General features: G+C 43.7%; 1 protein-coding gene across 1 annotated transcript in view; it reads left to right on the top strand.

Annotated features, from left to right (window-relative positions):
• The first annotated feature begins 9,668 nt into the window (after positions 1–9,668).
• Positions 9,669–20,768, top strand: part of SLC5A5 (solute carrier family 5 member 5) — a 40,896-nt gene continuing 29,796 nt past the window's right edge. The window contains exon 1 of the mRNA XM_054981601.1: positions 9,669–10,935. Coding sequence (XP_054837576.1) covers positions 10,564–10,935 — 372 coding nt within the window. The 5' untranslated portion in view covers positions 9,669–10,563. The remainder of the gene's footprint in view (positions 10,936–20,768) is intronic.

Genomic DNA, 20,768 nt, shown 5'->3' with positions numbered 1-20,768 from the left:
AAAAAATATAGAGTGCTAATTCAGACTTTGAAGGACATGAACATTAGGTACAGATGGGAGTTACCGGAAGGAGTGTCCTTTGAGTTTGGAGGGGCAAAAAAGCGTATCAGATCTGAGCGGGAGATGGAGAGATTTATTAAGGACAATGAAAAAGACTTACCAACAAAATCATGAATATGGAGTGTAAAGTATTATCTTGGAATGTAAATGGACTAAACTCACCGAATAAGAGAAAAAATATTTTTCATTGGCTACTAAAACAAAAATGTGATATTGTTTGTTTGCAGGAGACCCATATTAGAAAACAGGATGTAAAATATTTAAAATCTGGAAAATTGGGCAAAGAATTTGTAGCGGCTTCCAACAAGAAAAAAAGAGGAGTGGTGTTGTATATAAAAGAGGAGCTGCAGCCAAAATTTGTTATGAGAGATGTGGAAGCTAGATTTGTAGCAGTGGAATGTAATTGGAACTTAAAGAGAGTGTTGGTAGTCGGACTTTATGCACCTAACGGTGCAAAGGAAAGCTTCTTTGAGGACTTAAGGAAGCACCTAGACGATCTTGTATATGACCAGATAATTCTTGCTGGAGATTTCAATGGAGTGACAGATTTGGAACTAGACAAAAAGACTACAAAAGCACAAAAGAAAAGAGGACTATTGCCAAAGCTTTTTTTTGAGTTGATTCAACAAGAGACTCTCGAAGACGTATGGAGGAGAGAATATCCTAAAACCAGACAGTTTACTTTTTATTCTGCAAGGCATCTTACATTATCAAGAATTGATATGATCTGGGCCTCAAAGGACTTAGCGTTATGGACTAAGGAGGTAGAAATAATGCCGATGGTAGGCTCAGATCACAACCCAATTATGTGGAAATTTGGAAAAAGGAGAAAAAGGAAAGCCTGGAGAATAAATGAGGACTTGTTACAGGAAAGTGAGAATATGGAAACATTGAGAAGAGAGACTAAGTTTTTTATACAATACAACGTGAATAAAGAAGTACCAACCAGTAAAGTTTGGGACGCGTATAAGGCGGTTGTAAGGGGCATACTAATGGATTTAAATGGTAGAGCAAGGAAAAAGAAAGAGGAGAAAAGACAAGAGATTGAGGAGAAAATAAAGGCCAAAGAAGTACAGTTAAAAAAGAGACCAGGGAAAAAGAAAATACATCAGGAAATCAAAATTCTTCAAGAACAGTTAACAGCAATGAGTAATAAAGAATTGGAGTGGAACCTTAAAAGACTGAATCAAAAAGCTTTTGAGGGTGCTAATAAACCTGGGAAATATTTGGCATGGCAATTAAAGAAGAAAAGGGAAAAGAAAATAATAAATAAAATTTGTGAAGAAAACAAAACGTATTTGGAGCAGACTACCATTAGCAGAGCCTTTTATAAATTTTATGCTAAGCTGTATAATAAAAAAGAAGTAAACAAAGAGTCAATAGCATCATATTTGGAGAAAACTAAACTTCCAGAGATCTCGGAAGCTTGGAGAAGTAAGTTGAACAGTGAAGTAACTGACGAGGAAATAAATATGGCAATACAATCCGCAAATCTAGGAAAGGCGCCAGGGCCAGATGGACTTACGGCTAAATTTTATAAGACAATGGCCAACGAACTGGCACCATTCCTAAAAGAGGTGATGAACGGAGTTTTTAGGGATCAAAGAATTCCAGACACTTGGAGCGAAGCGAATATATCATTGATCCCAAAAGAGGGCCAAGATCTGACTAGCGTGAAAAATTACAGGCCTATATCATTACTTAACAATGATTATAAAATTTTTGCAAAGATATTGGCGGAGAGACTGAAGGGGTGGCTCTCGGAAGTTATAGAGGAAGAACAAGCAGGTTTTTTGCCGGACAGACAAATAAGAGACAATTTAAGGACAGTGATCAATGCTATTGAATACTATGACAAGCGTTGCGATAAAGAGGTTGGTTTCTTCTTTGTAGACGCTGAAAAAGCGTTTGACAATTTAAACTGGGATTTTTTGTTTGCCACTATGGAAAAGCTACAATTGGGAGAAAGATTCATCAGAGCAATTAAAGAAATATATAGGGACCAGACTGCAGCAATTGTAGTGAATGATGAACTGACCAAGAAATTGACGATTAGTAAAGGAACAAGACAAGGTTGCCCGTTATCTCCATTGTTGTTCATATTAGTATTGGAGATTCTGATGATACAAATACGACAAGACGAGGAAATACGAGGAATAAAAATAAAGGACTATTCATACAAGGTTAGAGCATTTGCAGATGACATAATGTTAATTGTAGAAGATCCATTGGAGAACATGCCAAAAGTGATAGATAAGATCAAGGAGTTTGGTGACTTGGCAGGTTTCTTCATTAATAAAAAGAAGTCAAAGATACTATGTAAAAACATGACTAAGCAGAAACAACAATTGTTAATGGAAACAACGGACTGTGAAGTAACTAGTAAGGTGAAATATTTGGGAGTTGAGCTGACTGCAAAAAATATAGATTTGTTCAAGAATAATTATGAAAAATTATGGACCCAGATAGAGAGAGACTTGATCAAATGGAATAGACTGAATTTGTCATGGTTGGGCAGGATTGCAGCAGTTAAGATGAATGTGTTACCAAGAGTAATGTTTTTGTTACAGACAATACCAATCATCAGAGACTCTAAACAATTTGAAAAATGGCAGAGGAAAATATCAGATTTTGTTTGGGCAGGCAAGAAGCCTCGAGTGAAAGTAAAAGTTCTACAAGATGCAAAGGAGAGAGGCGGAATGCAACTGCCCAATCTGAGACTTTACCATGATGCAATCTGCCTAGTTTGGCTAAAAGAGTGGATGACATTAAAGAATAAGAAACTATTAGCCCTAGAGGGATATAAAAAAATTTTCGGATGGCACGCATACCTATGGCATGACAAAGTAAAGGTCAACTCGATGTTCCTGCATCATTTTGTAAGGAGAAGTCTATATACAATCTGGAAGAAGTACAGAACTTACCTACAAGAAGGAACCCCCTTGTGGGTGGTTCCATATGAGGTGATAGATCCGAGAGCTGTGGATAATGAACAACAATGTTTAACATACAAAGAAATAACTAAGATTGAAGTATCTAAACTTAGAATAAAGACGCAAGAGGAACTATCACCTAACTATGATTGGTTCCAGTATAGACAGATTAGAGACTTATACAACTCGGACTTTGCAAAAGGGGGCATACGAACAGAGAACTCGGAACTAGAGCAGACCCTTCTTAAAGAAGACAAGAAAAGAATATCCAAGGTATACCAAGTACTGTTGAAATGGTATACTGAGGATGAGATAGTTAAAACACAGATGGTGAAATGGGCTATAAATTTCAATAAAGAAATAACAATGGAGGCATGGGAATACTTGTGGAAAACTACAATGAAGACAACGACATGCATTAATATTAAAGAGAACATTTTCAAAATGATCTATCGTTGGTACATGACACCAAAGAAGATTGCGCTAGGGAACTTGAATACTTCTAATAAATGCTGGAAATGTAAGAAACATGAGGGCTCCCTCTATCATATGTGGTGGTCGTGTGAGGTAGCTAGGCAGTTCTGGGGGGAAATAATAAGAGAAATGAGTGAAATTTTACAGTTTCAAATAAATAAGAACCCAGAACTCCTGCTGCTAAACTTGGGAATGGAGGGAATTCCAGCCCATCATAGGACGTTGATTTTTTATATGACTGCAGCAGCTAGACTTTTGTATGCGCAGAAATGGAAAGTACAAGAAGTGCCAACTATTGAAGATTGGATCTACAAATTGCTGTATATGGCTGAAATGGACAAGATGACAAGAAAACTGAGAGATCTGGACTCAGGGCAGTTTAACACAGACTGGGAGAAGCTGAAACAATATCTGGAGAAGAAATGGGAGGTGGGAGGAAAACTGTGGCAGTTTGAGAACTACTGAAGTATAATAAAAGTATAAAAGAGAGGGGTGACTTTACCGGGGGAGGAAGAGAAATGTGAATTTATAAGCAGTTAGATTAATTGATTGAGATATATATAGATATGTATAGGTTAACTGATAGAACATTGATAGAGAATAATTAATGATAAGGTTTAAACATGAGGATTGAGTAAATAACAATATTTTCTTTCTTTGATAAGATTTATATGCACCAAACTGAATGTACAGAAGAGTTAAATTGATTGATTATGCGAGGAGTTATATAGAATTACCATAAAAAGTTGAAATGAGTAATATATAGAGAACAAATCAAATTGTTTGATTTAAATGTGGGAAATTTTTATGGTTTATGATATATAGGTTTATATAGAAATATTCAAAACTGGAAAATGGGATAAATTGTTTATCTAAAGACGTATAGTTTGGGTGTATAATAAGTAAAGGAGTTAAAGATGTACTGCTTAATATAATGGAGAATGTATATCTGTTTTAGACAGAGGAATTTAATAGAAGTAAGGGAAAAGGGACAGAGGGTGGGAAAGCTGTTGGAAGTCAACAAAAGGGGGGGAAAGGGAGGGGGTTAGAAACGAAAAATTAGGGGAAAATTGACGGTAATGTAAAAATAAAAATGTTCTAACCCAATAAAAAAATTTTCAAAAAAAAAAATATCATACAAAGTTTTAATTTTTTAATAATGGCAGTATGAAGGGAAAGCATTATGTGTAGTGTAGTGTTGTTATATGTTGCTGTTTTTTTTCTTTCCTTCCCCTGCCCCCCTTCTCTCCCTTTGTATTGTTAGTCAATGTAGTTAATAAAAAAATAAAAATCTTAAAAAAAAAACAACTGCCAGGGTTCAGGAAACAATTCCTATGGAACAACAACAACAACAAACAACAACAACAACAACAACAACAACAACAACAACAACAACAACAGATTTATATACCGTCCTTCAGGACAACTTAATGCCCACTCAGAGTGGTTTACAAAGTATGTCATTATTATCCCCACAACAACCATCACTCTGTGAGGTAGGTGGGGCTGAGAGAGCTCCAGAGAGCCATGACTAGCTCTGAACATGTACAGAGTACTTTTGGGCTGTACCCTGTCACAACAAGAGGCCTCTACGGAATCAACATGAACTCAGGACGGACCCAAATTCTCTGTGGATTACCAATCAGTAGAATGTGAATTGTGTATATAATTTTTAAAAATAATTTTTATAATTTATCAAGTGCAACACATTATATTACAAAAGAAAAAACAATAAATATACATTCAATTTTAGATGTTCCAGGCAATAAATAAGTTAGCAATAAATATATAAAATCACATTAATAAATATACTCTATACCAGGGCTTTATTTCAGCTGGAACGTGGTGGAAAGGAGTTTTGGCACCTCTTGAAAATGGTCACATGGCTGGTGGCCCTGCCCCCTGATCTCCAGACAGAGGGGAGCTTAGATTGCCCTCCGTGCCGTGTGGCAATCTAAACTCCCCTCTGTCTGGAGATCAGGGGGCGGGGCCATCGGCCATGTGACCATTTTCTCCTAGGGTGATTTAAACTCCCCCCTTGTTCCAGCTGACCCAAAGTGATGTCATTGTGTGGTCCTGAGTTCCACCACCTCTTTTCCCAGAAAAAAAGCCCTGCTCTATACAATATCTGGGACCAAAAAGTTCATAAAAGTGCTTATCTTCCAGCACTCTTAAAGATACACAGACATCTTTTGGGACAGCTTAATGCATCACTAATACTGTTTCTGTGGTCAAAAGGTTAGTCTGGTAGTATCCTGTTAGGTGATTAGAGGTAAGTAAATCAATAATAAATAAAAGTTCATGAGTTCCTCTCTCTTAACCTCTCGTGTCTTGGTTGGTTACAGGTACAACACAATGGATCCTGCAAGACAATCAGCGGCTGCTCAGCTGCCCCGCCTTTCTGGAATACTAGTATCACCAAGGTCAGAAGCCCCTTGCCAGAGTGTATATCTCAAGCTGCTAGCTTTTTGATCCTGTTTCGTCCACCGTTTTCAAGACCGTCAAGGATTCAGACCTATGATTTGCATCACTGCATCGTCTGTTTTTTTCTCTAGCCTATTTCAAATGCTGATTATGGCAGCATGCTGGTGTGGGCTGTGACAACTGTCCATTTATCTGGCTGGTGTTAGTTACACAAAGAGATTCGGGGGTGGAGGGAAGGAAAAAGATGTTGAAGGGAACGGTACATCTTTTTAACCAGGACCAACCAGAACACCACAAAATAATGTTTTCATCTCTTTGTCTCATTTTGGGACTTGAAAACAACAGTGCCTCTGAGCCCATGCAGAATGCTTCTTGGTTGTGACAGCGATCCCTTAAGGCAATGGGTTTCTGTTGCAAACAGTGCATGAGGACTCCCTCACTTATGTGAGCAGGAAGAATGCTCAGCATTTTGCCATCAGGACTTCCAGTGCTAGCTCTTTGTGCTGGGACATATTGGCTAATGCCTTGTACTGGGGTTTACCCTATCTCCCATGCACTGCAGCAAGTATGTCCTGTTGGCACTGTCTCAGTTTGCCTGACAAATGATTTGTGGGTCTACCATTGGGTACCGGGGCAGAGCCTTCCTGGAAGCCCTTAAAGCACTGGGAGGTTCATTCTGGGGAAAACATCCTTGTCAAGATGAACTGGAGCCTATTGATGCAATGCTAAGTAGAATTACTCCAGTCAAAGCCCATTGATTTTAATGGGTTTAGAGAGCCTGATCTCATCAGAGCTCAGAAGCTATGCAAGGTTGGCCTTGGTTAGTAATTGGATGGGAGACCTCCAACAAAGATCAAGGTTGCAGAGGCAGGCAATGGCAAGCCACCTCTGTTAGTCTCTTGCCATGAAAACCCCACTAGGGGTCGCCATAAGGCAACTCTGACTTGAGAGCCGGATTTCATTTCAGACTGGAGTACCTTTGTTTAGGATTGCACTGTACATCCAGTAGGGTTTGGGGGGGGGGGGGTCATGCCCAATGCTCAAGGACAAAAGTAGCTAGCTGATGATGGAGGAGGCAGAACCAGAAGGGAGTTGAAGCAACCCCGAGATGCATTTTGGACATTGTCCTTGGGGAGCCTGGAAAGGTGCCCAGGCACAGATGATAAAGGCAGATGATAAAGCTGCCGGAACTTGGGGCACCAAGTGGGAAAAATGGGTGGTTGATTCTGGACAGAGGGGGGGAAAAGTAATCATTCATGTAATTCGTAACTAAGCTTTGGAACTCAATGCCACAAGATGCTTTATAGAGTGTTTGAATAAACACACAGTCCAGCAATGGCTACTAGTCACAGTAGTTAGATGGAACTTCCATGTTCAGTAGCATTTATTATTTATTCATTTACCTTATTTATACCCCCCCTTGCTACCCAGTGGGGACCCAAGGTAGCTTACATAACTCTTCTCTCCTCCATTTTATCTTCATAAAAATCCAGTGGGGTAGGTTAGGCTGAGTGTGTGTGACTGGCCCAAGGTCATCCAAGCAAGCTCCAACGGCAGAGTGGGGATTCGAATCTGGGTCTCCCAGATCTTCGTCCAACACTCTAACCACTACGCCGCACTGGTTTCCGGTGTTCTGCAAATATCCCTCAACAACAGTTGCCGGGGAGCAGTAAAAAGAGCAAGATGCCTTCGTTCGTTTGCTTCCTGGAAGGAGGAGGAGATGTTGAACTAGACCGACCGACTTGTTCCATCCCAGCAAGGCAGATCTTATTTTCCCCATGCCATTTAAAACATTTAGAGTCAAGGGGAGGGTTGGTGTTTGCTTTTGAAATCTTCTTTGCAGCCCAGGCGTGACCGGTTGCTATGCGAGAATTCACAGTGGGCAAACATCATGCCTTAAGACTAGCCTTCATGGTGTGTGCAAAACCCCTTTTGCTTCTGCTCTCATTTCTACTGCCTGCTCTGTGGGGAACAGACAAGCGCAAACCCAATTCAGGGCTGCCTGGGAAATGGGCTGTGTTTCGCAGCTTTGGAGCAGCTTTGACAGCCTTTTTGCCACGCTGCAAATCAGGCAGTGTCCTATCACTGTTTCCCAAAAAGGTTACATGAAGAACTAGTCGAGAGTATAACCTGAGATGAGACTGATGCTTTCCACAGTCTTCCAGATAATGCCGAACCCACCCCCCGCCCTGTAAAGCTAAGAAGCATCTAATCTTCGTTGCCACTGGGCTGTTTACATCCAGGATTACACAATCCTCTTGGGCAGGGAGTAAGGGTGGTGGGTACCTTTTCAATAATCGTAATTACGCACCATCAAATTACAACTGACTAAGGACAACCTCTCATGGGCTTTGCAAGGTAAGAGACGAGCAAAGGTGGCTTGCCATTGCTTTCCTCTGGTCTTCCATGGTGATCTCGCATCCAAGTACTAACCTCAGCCAACCCTGCTTAGTTCCCGCTATTCTGTACCCTTTCTAGGAAGCTGGCAAAGGAACCCAGCCTAGGAATTATGCATGGCTATCTCTAGCTGTTTCATAAGGAGTTGGTCCATCTTGCTCACCTTTCTCTCCTGTGACTGGCAGCTGTTCTTTGAAGTGCCAGGCAGGGGACGTCATATAGCAGCTCCTTCCCAGCCCTGAGATGCTTTATCTGGAGTGCCATGAATGGGATATGCGGCCTTCTGCTTGCAGAGTAACGTCTCCGCCACTGAACTTTGTTCCACTGATGTAGTGTAGTGGTTAAGGAGCTGAGCTGCGATGCAGCACTTTGCTGGTTCAAATCCCGCGATTGCCATGAACTCAGCAGGTGCCCTTGGGCCAGCCACTCCTCTCAGCAACCTAGTTCTATTGTGGGAATAATGACACTGACTTTCTTCACTGCTCTGAATGGACAGTGCAGTATACAAATGAAGGTTGTTGTTGTTACTGTCTGAAGTCCTTTCAGGCGTGGACTGAATGCGAGCCCTTCTGCACGCAAAGTGGAGCCTTTCCCACCCAAGTGGTTCAATTCTCCACGCACGTTCGATAACATTCACTGGAATACAACACAGCGGGTCAAGATTCTGGATTTAGGGGAATAGCTGACATAGTCAAGATGCATGTGTGCACAACACAGCTCCGAGTTAAGCAGGAACAAAAGCGAGGGAATCTCTCGGTGCAGTATGAGCGGCTGAGGATGTCATTGCTGTGTGCGTGCCGCTACGTTAGCACTGGTAGGCACACACCTTCAGGAGAGATGGCATTCCTCAGAATCACTGGCAACCCCTGAAAGAGGACACATGATGCTCTCAGTGTGCCATCTGCAGGAACATGCTCTTCACTGGTGCCAGCTGCTACTCAGAGTGCCAACAAGTCTGGGCTGCTGGCACCTGTATTCATTCCCTCCTCTCTGCACCCACCTGCAGGCCAAGAGCAACCCCCTCCCGTCCCCTTGTCCCAAATTGTGCAACCAGGAACCTCGCATCTCAAATTTGCCTCTTTCTAGATGCTCCTGCTGTCCTGGTCCATCACTGGCTGCCACTCCCTTCTTCTGGGCCAATTTCCTCCCGACAAAAATCCCTATTCTTCTAGCTGCTTCCTCATCCCCGAGCTGAAAGGCTGTTTGGCACTGGACACACGCAGCCTCTTGGAGAGATAACCGGCGGCAGGCTTGACTTGCCATCCCGAAGATCTACGCCCCTCTGAGAATCAGGCACCACCTCCTTTCACTTCCCAGGGGCCGGCTGGCTACATAAGGAGGCATGAAACCTGTGCAGGTGGAGGGCTGAGCTTTGCCACCTCTGCAAGCAGCTGATCTCTCTCTCTCTTTCCCTCTCTCTTCTTTTCTCTCTGTGCATTCTGTTTCTGGGGGAAGATCAAGGGCTTGTGTGTACTCAGAGCAATTCTCAACCTCTTTCTTAATTTCTCACTGTTCCTTTTGCAGGTTTTTACAGGGAGCCTTTTCCAACAGAATCTCCTTTTGCCACAGGGGAAAAGTTTGGCTTAACTTTGGAAATTTCCTTTTTAATATCTACCCCAATTCTCGGGGTAGGCATTGGCTATTGTTATCTTTGTAAGCGATCCGGTGGGCAATTTGATTTGTGTTTCGAAACTTTCTTGGTCTAGATTGCATTTTTAATTTCTGAAACTGATGCTCAGCAAATTTTTCATCGTTTGCTTTATACTTACGTTCCTATTTTCCTGCCAGCCATATAAAAACTTGGGAAGGGTTCATTTCTCTGTCGCTTTCCAGATTTGGAACTTTGGCCTGTGAAATATTTTGATTTCTTTCTGATAAAACCATTTGTTTTCTCATAGCCGTTGTCTCTTTTCTGCTGGGTGGTTGCTGGTTTTACCACTAGCTTGTTTTTCAGAGTGTAGTTTGCAGATCGCTTTCAGTTTAGGCACCTCACAACTTGGCTTTGCTATTTGTAAATAGTAATTTACTGTGGGTTTTCTGTGTTTATCTCAAAGGATAATATTCCTGCAGTCTGTACTGAGGAGGTTCCGGATCTAATGCTCCTATCGGTTCTTTCCCCAGTTAATTCTCCCGAATATCGGTGTTAGCTCTGACCATTTTGGCAACTGGGTGGTGGATCATCTCCTATTCTTTCCAGCTTGCTTATCTTGCTAAGAGTGCATCTGTGAGGCTTTAACTCGGGGTTGTGGGGGAAGAAAAAAGATCTCCTTGCAAAATGTCCCAAGAAGGTCACTTGGAAGTTTTCAGGGCAGAGATGCTGACCTTTAGTTTATGGGATTATGGGGTCTTTGGCCTCATGCTCTTGATCTCAACCAGCATCGGTCTCTTCTACGCTCTCAGAAAAGGAGGGCAGAAAACGTCAGACGACTTCTTCACGGGGGGACGGCAGATGTCTGCGATCCCAGTGGGCCTCTCGCTCTCTGCCAGCTTCATGTCGGCCATCCAGGTGCTGGGAGTGCCCGCTGAAGCGTACCGGTATGGCATGAAGTTCCTGTGGATGTGCCTGGGGCAACTTCTGAACACCCTTCTGACAGCCTACCTTTTCCTGCCAGTCTTTTACCGTCTGCAGCTCACCAGCACTTACGAGGTAAGAGAGCCTTGGTAGGGGAAGGATCTGGAGAGGATGAGCAGAAGTTTATTCTTGTTACCCTCTTGCATACCTGTCTAACAAACTCCCTGGTTTTGCTGTGTTGTCTGAAAATGGTATGAACTGGGCTGGCATAAAACCAGGCGCACTGAGATGTGAGAATTTCCCCCAGCGATCTCACTCCACATTATCCCTTTGAGGACCGCACAAAAAAAAAAAGGTTATTCATTTGCATTGTTTCCCTAGTGTTACAGGGTGTTACATGGCGTAAACTGAGGTTTTCCATTTCTATGTAGTGAAACTCTTTGCATGCATTACCATAGTGTTCTTTGCAACAACCCTGGAAGGTAGGCCAGTCTTAGCTTTATTCTGAAGATGAGGGAATTGAGGTCGAGAATGTCCACCTAATGAGTTTGGGGCAGAAGTGTGATTTGAACCAGTGACTTCCTGATTTGTACCTTCATCTTCTAGCCAATGGTGATTCCCATGTTGGGGTGGAAAATGGGACAATGTGGGCTGGATAAGTTTTTAGATGTACACCACAGATTCTTGTGAAAATGCAGACTGTGAACAAATTAGGACAACTGTGCCTTTTCATATCTTTCTGTGGCACATGCATTCTTGTTGCAGACCCAGTATAGTCCGTGACTCTTCCTTGAGCGTGAAGTCTGGGTGAAGCTATGCATGATGCCTGAAGGCTGTGATTGGGTCTCCTTACATGTAATTTAGCTCTAAATGACAGTCAAAGGAAGGCTAGTATGGTTCCAGCCTGCTGTGCTAATGGTTTGTTGTTTACAATTAAAATAATAATGCAATTATTATTAAAATAATTATTATTTAATTATTTAATTATTAATTTGTATTATTAAAATAATAATGTAATTATTATTTTAATTGTAAGCTTCCTGGAGCAGGACTAGGGTTGGGGGATAGGGATATGGGGTAGGCTTGTGACATTGCCAGTGTCACTATGTCACTTCTGGGTATAACTCTATGATAAAACTCTATACCAGAGAGTTTCCAGCAATTCCTAGAGCTCCTAGCCTAGAGCCTTTCATTTGCTGGAGTTTGCCCATCATAAGTCAGCAAATGTTAATCCTAAGCAGGGCTCTCACAAGGAAGCACAGAAATCTCCTAAATAAATAAACTCTTTCCCTTTGCACCATTTTCATGATTGAAAATGCCCCCTGCACCAGCAGTGGTCCCTCTAGTAGGGTTGCCAGGCCCCCCTGTCCTCCTGGTGGGAGGTGGGGAGGTGGGGTTACCTGTTACCTATGTGCTCCGTTGTCAGTTGTCCGCTCCTGGACCCGTGTGATGATGTCACTTTCAGGAAGTGACATCATCTTGTGGGCCACAGCCGCTCCCATAAATCTATCCTTGTCTTGCATTATGCATGAAAAGACCTACTGGGTGCACCCTCTAGCCTTTTCACTTGTTACATTTTTAGTGCTCCTATCACATGTACCAAGGAAGCATGCTTCCTGCAATCGTCCTAATACACTTGATCACCAGTTTGTGGGAATAGGGCAACCTGCACATTTTCAAGCTCATGAACACATGTCCTCAAAGAACCTGGATTTCCAACGGTGTGTTCCCAAGCTAAAAAATACATATCTGACCTTATTCACACGAAATGGCAATCACGTGTATCGAGAGAGTCCCCCTGTAGCACGGTCTCCCAGTAGGTGAGGCTGCAGTGCCAAACATTTAATGATTCAAAAGAGTATTTAATAATCTGGAAAAACTTCTTAATAAAAAAGGTTAAAAAAGAGAAGAGTTTCTATCTCGCTGGGATTGAACTGTCAAAGATTCCAGCTTTTCCTGCCAGCGTCCCAATAACTGTGTTGGTTGTGAAGGCATTCGGAGTGGTGCAGCTAGTTAATTTTAGACCCTGGACTGAACAGACTTTTCTCCCCTCTCCCTGTTAGATGGGAATGTGTACTTCAAAAGCGATCACCTGCTGTTGGGGCTTGCTCCTGAGCCCTGGAGGGGGGGGGAGAGCTGGAATTCTGTCCCCAAATCTGTCTCTAGCGGCACCTCTGGGCACGTGCAGGACTTGTGGTTGTTTTTGCTAGAACAAGCTAACATTGCTGCTCGGCAGGAGTTTGTCCTTTGGATGTCTCTGGAATGCGAAATAATTCTGTCATTCTATTTGTTGATGTTATAACAGCTGGTAACAACCTCGAGATCCTGAACACAGCCCCCGCCCTGCAAAACTTCCCTGATGTAAATAGGGATACATCCTAGCAAGCACCTTCAACGGCAAAGGAGGCCTGAGGGCCAAGCTAGAAGTGACGAAGGACACTTGAATGGCAAGAGAACAGAGAGCCAAGCGACAAGTGATGAATGACACTTGAACGCAGGGCTTTTTTTCTGGGGAAAGAGGTGGTGGAACTCAGTGGGTTGCCCACGGAGAAAATGGTCACATGGCTGGTGGCCCCGCCCCCTGATCTTCAGACAGAGGGGAGTTTAGATTGCCCTCCGCACCGCTCAGCCGATCAGGGGGTGGGACCACCAGCCATGTGACCATTTTCAAGCGGTTCCGGAACTCCGTTCCACTGCGTTCCAGCTGAAAAAAAAGCCCTGCTTGAACAGCAAGTGAACAGACTCACAAGTATTCCTCCCTGTTCACTTGCGCTCCACTTGATCACTTGCAGCGCAAGTGGAGCACAAGTGAACAGGGAGGAATACTTGTGAGCCCGTTCACTTGCCATTCAAGTGTAATTTGACACTTCTAGCTTGGCCCTGAGGTGTCCTCTTCCCCCATAATGCATTGCAGAAGGTTCTCCTCTGCTGCGCTATCCTTTTGCTCTGCAAATAGCTTCTGTTTCCAAAGCCAAAGAGATGTTTGTTCTTTTAGCTTTCAGATAGGCTAGGGAAACATCATTATCTGGCAACCTCTTCTTATCAACAGTTTGGAATGAGCATGGGCTTGCCTGTGAAATGGACAGGCTGGGCCCTGCATGGCTTCACACACTGTGGACCGCACAGGTGGGATCGGGGGTTCCTGTGTCACAGTCACTAGTGACTTGCAGGTTCCACTCAATTCTCCATGCCTGCAGCATCCTATTTGGATCATGACATTGATGGGATTGGAGAAGAGACTTCAACATCTTCCCACCATTTCCTGATGCCTAAACCGATTGTGGAAACCCATGAGTGAACACACAGACGGTTGCAGGCTAGGAAAAAGGCACAAGGCAGGGGGGATGCTGAAACCTTGGGTTGCCGGGTGCTGGGGTGAGGGCTCGCCAGCAATGTAATCATGTTGCTGGCGATGTGCTGACATCACTCCCCATGCTCCCACAAGTGATTTCAGCATGTTGCTGGGGTCACTCTAGCATTTTGCCAAACTCTACGGTTTTATCATATAGTTTTTGCAGAATGCTAGAGAGTTCCTTGTTGCATCTCATTTAAACCAGAAGTGATGGCATGCCATTGTGATGCTGGCACACCAGGCTTTTTCTCCCTCCCTAATTCCTTTCACCAGTGCTTGAGGCACTGGCAGACATCAAAAGGAATTGCCAGAAGGCCTCCTGCTATAGCACTCCTTCTGAAGCCCCATCTCCAGGTGCACAGCAGTCATGATCTGAATGAGGCATCATCAGAGCTTTTTTTCTGGGAAAAGAGGTGGTGGAACTCAGTGGGTTGCCCTCGGAGAAAATGGGCATATGGCAGGTGGCCCCGCCCCCTGATCTCCAGACAGAGGGGAGGTTTAGATGCGGCGTGGAGGGCAATCTAAACTCCCCTCTGTCTGGAGATCAGGGGGCGGGGCCACCAGCCATGTGACCATTTTCAAGAGGTTCCGGAACTCTGTTCCACCACGTTCCAGCTGAAAAAAACCCTGGGCATCGTACACATGGGAGTTAAGCTGAACCTGCAATTCACAAGTGACTGTTACACAGGACACAGGGTGAAGATCCTGCACCTAACCCAGCCTGGATTGTGCACTCCACCCCTTGCATGACTTTTGCAACTGATTTGCATCTACATGGCCCTCACTCCCTGCACCCTCTCCCCCTCCCCTCCCCACCTATATATCTCTGGCCAGTTTCTTCATACCCTCCATGCATCTGACGAAGTGAGCTATGGTTCTCGAAAGCTTATGCTACAATCAAGTTGGTTAGTCTTAAAGGTGCTACTGGACGTTTTAACTATTTTGCACCTAACCTGTGTATTTTGTAATGTATGAAAAGCATTGATTGGTGTTCATGTGTGTGTGCTGGAAGCAAAAAGCTCCTAGGGACTTGGAGGAGAGGATTGAATACTGAAGAACAGTCATGCTAGCTACTCATATAATGATGATGATGATAACAACAACAACAACAACAACAACAACATTCGATTTATATCCAGCCTTTCAGGACAACAACGCCCACTCAGAGTGGTTGACAAAGTATGTTGTTATTATACCCACAACAAAACACCCTGTGAGGTGGGTGGGGCTGAGAGAGCTCCTAGAAGCTGTGACTGACCCAAGGCCACCCAGCTGGCTTCAAGTGGAGGAGCGGGGAATCAAACCCGGCTCTCCAGATTAGAGTCCCGCGCTCTTAACCACTACACCAAGCTGGCTCTCTGTACAACATGTCCAAACGTTTTAACGAGATGTCCCCACAAGGCCAAAATGGGGAGAAATTCTCGCAGGCATGAAAAACTACAAGTTATTCTTCCGGTGCAAATTGGGTGGGGGCTGTGGCAAAGAAAAAAGGAGTTGTCTAAGACTGGAGTAAAATTCCACCCAGGAACTTCTGAGTCATGGCTTAGACTGTCAACAGTTCAGTCCACCCACTGCTTGGTTTCAAAGGTAAAGGTCTTGAGGGGAGGGTCTTTCAGCATTGCCCTGAAGACTCTGAAAGGTTAAAAAGAGCTTAACGTGACCAGCATTAGTCACCTCTTTGTTTTCCAGATTCATACTTAATCTGTGAAGCCTTGGAGTTCGAGAGCCATAATTATCGTGTCAGGGCCTTGGGTAGCGTGTTTGTTTTGCTCTGCTGAACAGAGAATGCTTGATCAACTCCTAATTTCCCAGACTGAAAACTAGCACTGCTCCACTGGCAAATTGCCTGTGAAGGAACTCTGTTCTCCCCCCCACCCCATCCACTTTGGAGATTTTGCTCCAGATTTATGGTATAAGTAGCTGGATGCATTTTGTGTAGTTGGGCGCATGGGGTTCCGCTGGGCCATGTGGGGATGATTAAGGGCTGTCTCTTCCAAAGAAGTGATGAGAAAAAGCACATAAAAGGTAACTACATCACAGGGAGGCCATCTATGTGCTGCATGAGTGTAAATATTTTTCCTGTACATAGCTCCATGGATATGTACACAGGTAGTACTTTTATTTTTTAAAAAGTTACAATATTTTTAAATGACCTGATGGAGGAAAATTCTTTTTTTAAGTTGGAAGATAACAAACATTGGCCAAACAACCTTTTGTTACAGTTATGGAGTTTGTTGGGTTATGAAGTATCACTTGCAATATTCAGAAACAGGAAGAACAGCAGAAAATGAACAGAATAAAACACACACAAAATTGGGCACGGTAAGCATAGCCTTTAATGCTGGGATGTTGTTTTGTTAAAGATGGGAGGTCACTGCTACAAAATGTGAGGCTCTCATTGGTTACCCAGAAATGGCTATAAGGGCACTGCACCAGCTGTTTGCATAGTGTGTGTGTCTGGAGGTGGGGAGAGAAGCTTAGAACAAATCCTGACTTTGCCATTGCTTGCAAGAAGGGCTGACTTTGGTGATGCTGCGGCATCCACTTGTTTATAAGGTACAAAAGATTTGAGCTGTGCCAAGGAGGCAGAATCTCACATCTTCCTCTTTTCTTTGGCACCGTCTCTTTAACCAAACATCCAGACGGACCAGACGCATCAACAGCTTCATTTGGTTGTCCCTGACAGCTGCAAGGCATTGTTTATTTATTTCATTTATACCCCATTTTTCTCTCCAAGGGGCACCCAAAGCAGCTTACATTGTTCTCACCTCCATTTTTTCCTCACAACAACCCTGTGAAGGAGGCTAGGCTGAGAGTGTATAATAGACCCAAAGTCTCCCAGCAAGCTTCTATGAGCCAAGCTACAAGTGACGCCTGACACAGGCTGGACACTTGTCAGCTTCCCCCAAGTTTTGATGGGAAATGTAGGCATCCTGGTCTTACAGGTTGGCTTTCTATTTAATTGAAATTTACAGAACCCCCTCCCCCACACCCAGCGAAGGGGAAGGGGGGCGCCCAGTGAGAGCCCAACGCCTGCGCTCCCCTCCCGACCGCGTGTTCTCCCTCCCATAGACTGCCTCTCTGTAAACTTCAATTAAATGGAGAGCGAAGCTGCAAAACCAGGATGCCTACATTTCCCATCAAAACTTGAGGGAAGCTGACAAGTGTCCAACCAGTGTCAGGCATCACTTGTAGCTTGGCTCTATGGCAGAGTGAGGTTTCGAACCTGGGTCTCCCAGATCTTTGACACTCTGACCACTACACCACACTGGCTGTCTATAGGAACTTGGCTCACAACGTCCCTGACTGTAAGAATGTCTGATACTACCAAGAACAGCTGATCTGCTGCTGGTTGATGGTGGTCACTCTTGGAGAGGGTGGTGGGGTGGTGGTCGTGCTGAACTACCAGCCAGTTTCCGGGCATCCACCCATAGCTAGCTGGCTACTGGGATTCTTTCAAAGCATGCAGACTAGGTAGACCTTGACATAATCCTGCCGGATGCTTTAAGGAAGAGGGCAGTTGTGGGATGACAGATTTAATGAGGTCTGAGGTACTCAACTTGTGCATTATAAATGGAAAACATATTGGCGGACCATGGGGAGTCTGCTGAAATCAAATAAGGCGGCTGTGCAAATTGTTCCAGGATATATCTGTTCCAGATGTTCCCCCAGGGATGCTGGCAACAACTGGGTCAGTCCACATGTATCTCTTAGGTTAGGGCTGGCATCTGAGTTGGGGAGAGACACACCCCGGTAGGAAGGCCAGGTTCACACATGAAGTTGTATTGAGCTATGAAAACTACCGTAGAAAGTCGCATTGGACATGTAAACAGAATGTGGATTCCCCCCCCCCCACCCTACACTCATTCTATGTCCTATGGATATATAGTGCATGCGTCTACTGAGCTTTGACTCACAAAATCTTATGCTGAAATACATTTCATTAGTCTTTAAGGTGCACCTGTTTAATGTTGCTACCTCTATGGAATCATGTGGACCCATAGTATGATTTGGCCTAAGCCAGCTTCAGATAGTCAACAGTAGAGATGAGCACAAACTGAAATACGAACCAAAATTAAGCACGAACCAGGCCGATTCGTGGTTCACGAACCATGGTTCATCAGAACCCATTTCTGATGAACCACCATGAACTTTAGGCTGGTTCGTTTGATTTGTTTTTTGGTTCATCTCTGCAGACAGCCTGGTGTCAATCAATCAGTTTCCTAGGCAACAGGGGATGGATTTCCTGCAGACCTTCTGCTGACCCGGAAGTGATGATTTTCTGACCTGGATGTGACATTTTCACGAACAAAATGAACCGGTTCGTGAACCAGGGGCAGGTTTGTGAAAGTTTATGGTTTGTGGTTCATGAAATTTGACGAACCACATGGTTCGGTTTTTTCCTGGTTCATGCCTATCTCTAGTCAAGAGCAAAATCCAGACTCATACACTTCTGCTTGTATAGCCATGGCTCAGTGGTGGGGTGCATTTTTGGGATGCTGTGGTTGCAGGCACAGCATCTCTTTTTCCAATGCATGCATCAATAATTTAAAAATTATGATTGATTTTATGTTTTTGTGATTTTAATGTATTTTTAATGTTGTTAGCCGCCCTAAGCCCATCTGTGGGGAGGGCGGGGTATAAATCAAATCAAATAAATAATAAATAAATAAATGATGATGAATCATTGATGTGTATGCCGCTCCAGAAAATTGCCTGGGGTGTCAGCTGTTCAGAGACATTGCCGGCTCATCTTTGTTTATCACCTGAGGAATTGTTTTTAATCCAAGTTGACTGTTTGGATCAAAGCCATCACATTGTAAATGGTAAAGAATGACCACACAGTTTCACCAAATACAAATAGATGTTCCCGATCAAAAATGTAGAAATGTTTTGATGTAAAGTTGGAGAAAACAAACAACTTATACCTGCGAGATTATAATTAAACCTAGTGTTCGGTGTAATGGGAAATAGCAATTGGCTGACAATTTTTGTCCAATTTCTATATGCAAATCAAGATGGTTATCTAGGTGATAAGTTTATCTTGAGCTGATTAGCAGAAGCGTACCTTGGGAGAAAATTTATTCCGGCATACTTCACAGGCGGTTAATTAATTGACTCATTTTAGATTTCCATCTTTGCCACATCATAAGATCGACACTGTGTTGTGATATAGAGCGGAACCTGAACAGTGACGTCCGACTAAATCAACAAGAGTTACAACATTGTTATAAGCAAATTAACTGTAGCTGTAAAGTTTATGACAGTCAATCACAGGTCCTTGAAATATCATTTAATGGGAGGTGACAATGCAAACAGGTTTTCAAAAGGGGAAAATTGGAACCGGGCCAGCAAGTGGTTTCCCACAGTGGCAATTTTAGATCCCATTTCCCTTCTTTCAGCAGCATTGGCCATTATCATTTCCCTGTTAGCAATGAACCCATCGGCATCCGCAAGAAGGCACCAGATTTTCCAGGTCTCAGTGCAATCTGTTCATTTATGAGTAAGACTATGGGAAAATCTACTGATGGTTTTATACACAGTAAAAAGAATGAAAAGGAAAAAGACATCTTAATATTGTCTTTCTTGGGTCACTGTTCTGATAACATGCTAAGATGGTTGCCAAGTATTTTTCCTACCAAGGTTCACGTGCTTCTACCATCTATAGGAACAGCAGGGGATGCCTTGCTAATTGCGTGATCAAAATGCTGGGGAACGAGGGTTGCCAGTGCCAAGCTGGGAAATTTCTAGAGGTTTGGAGGTGGAGCCTGGGCAGGGCAAGGTTTGGGGAGGGAAGAGACCACAGCAGGGTATAACACCATTAAGTCCACCCTCCAAAGCAGCCATTTTCTTCCAGGGAACCGGTCTGTAGATTGGGGACAGCTGTAATTCCAGGCAATCTCCTGGCCTCACCTGGAGGCTGGCAACTCTCTGGGGAACACTTTGCTTGCTGAATTTCTGCTTGTCACACCAATGTGGTGAGGATTACATGGTGGGGGAGGGATGACCAGGGAGAAAAATGGGACACAAATTCAAAAAGCAAACATAGTTAAAGGCATAAGAGCATTGCTAGAAAGAATTGGCAACTCTACACCCTGGATCAGACTCTAGAAGAGTAACTGTGATATCTGCTGATTTTAAAATCAGTTCCCAGTACTTGCACTCTTAGAAATTACTCTCTAAGCAGCCAGTATTAAAGTTAGCAAATGCCCAGGACAGGGGGGAAACCCTGCCCCTAACAGCTCAGTCTTCTCTAACAGCTCAGTTTGCAGGAACCAGCCTTTAAAACTTTTCATGGCATGGAGGTAAAGTTTCTCACCTTCTAATTGCTACCAATCAAGCTTGTGGTGTCTGCGGTGGCTAAGCTTGTTGGTGTCCCGATTGCAGGGGAGGGACTTGGGAGTGAATGGGTGGGGCCTGTTGGCAATGGGAGGAGGGGCTTGGGAGAGAAAGGGTGGGGCCTGTTGGCAATGGGTGGAGCCCAGAGATACCACTTGGAGCCTAGCCATGGATTTTGAAAGTTTTCTAGTTCTATTCAAATATCCACATTCTGCTTATTGTCATAAGCTTCCTGTAAACCTGAATTACTGGTCCCTTTTGGCTCTCGCCTTTTGCC

This window comes from Eublepharis macularius, chromosome 5 (assembly GCF_028583425.1).
Source record: "Eublepharis macularius isolate TG4126 chromosome 5, MPM_Emac_v1.0, whole genome shotgun sequence".
NCBI classification, from domain to species: domain Eukaryota; kingdom Metazoa; phylum Chordata; class Lepidosauria; order Squamata; family Eublepharidae; genus Eublepharis; species Eublepharis macularius.
The sequence above is the reverse complement of the archived record's forward strand: the minus strand, read 5'-3'. Positions and strand labels throughout refer to the sequence as shown.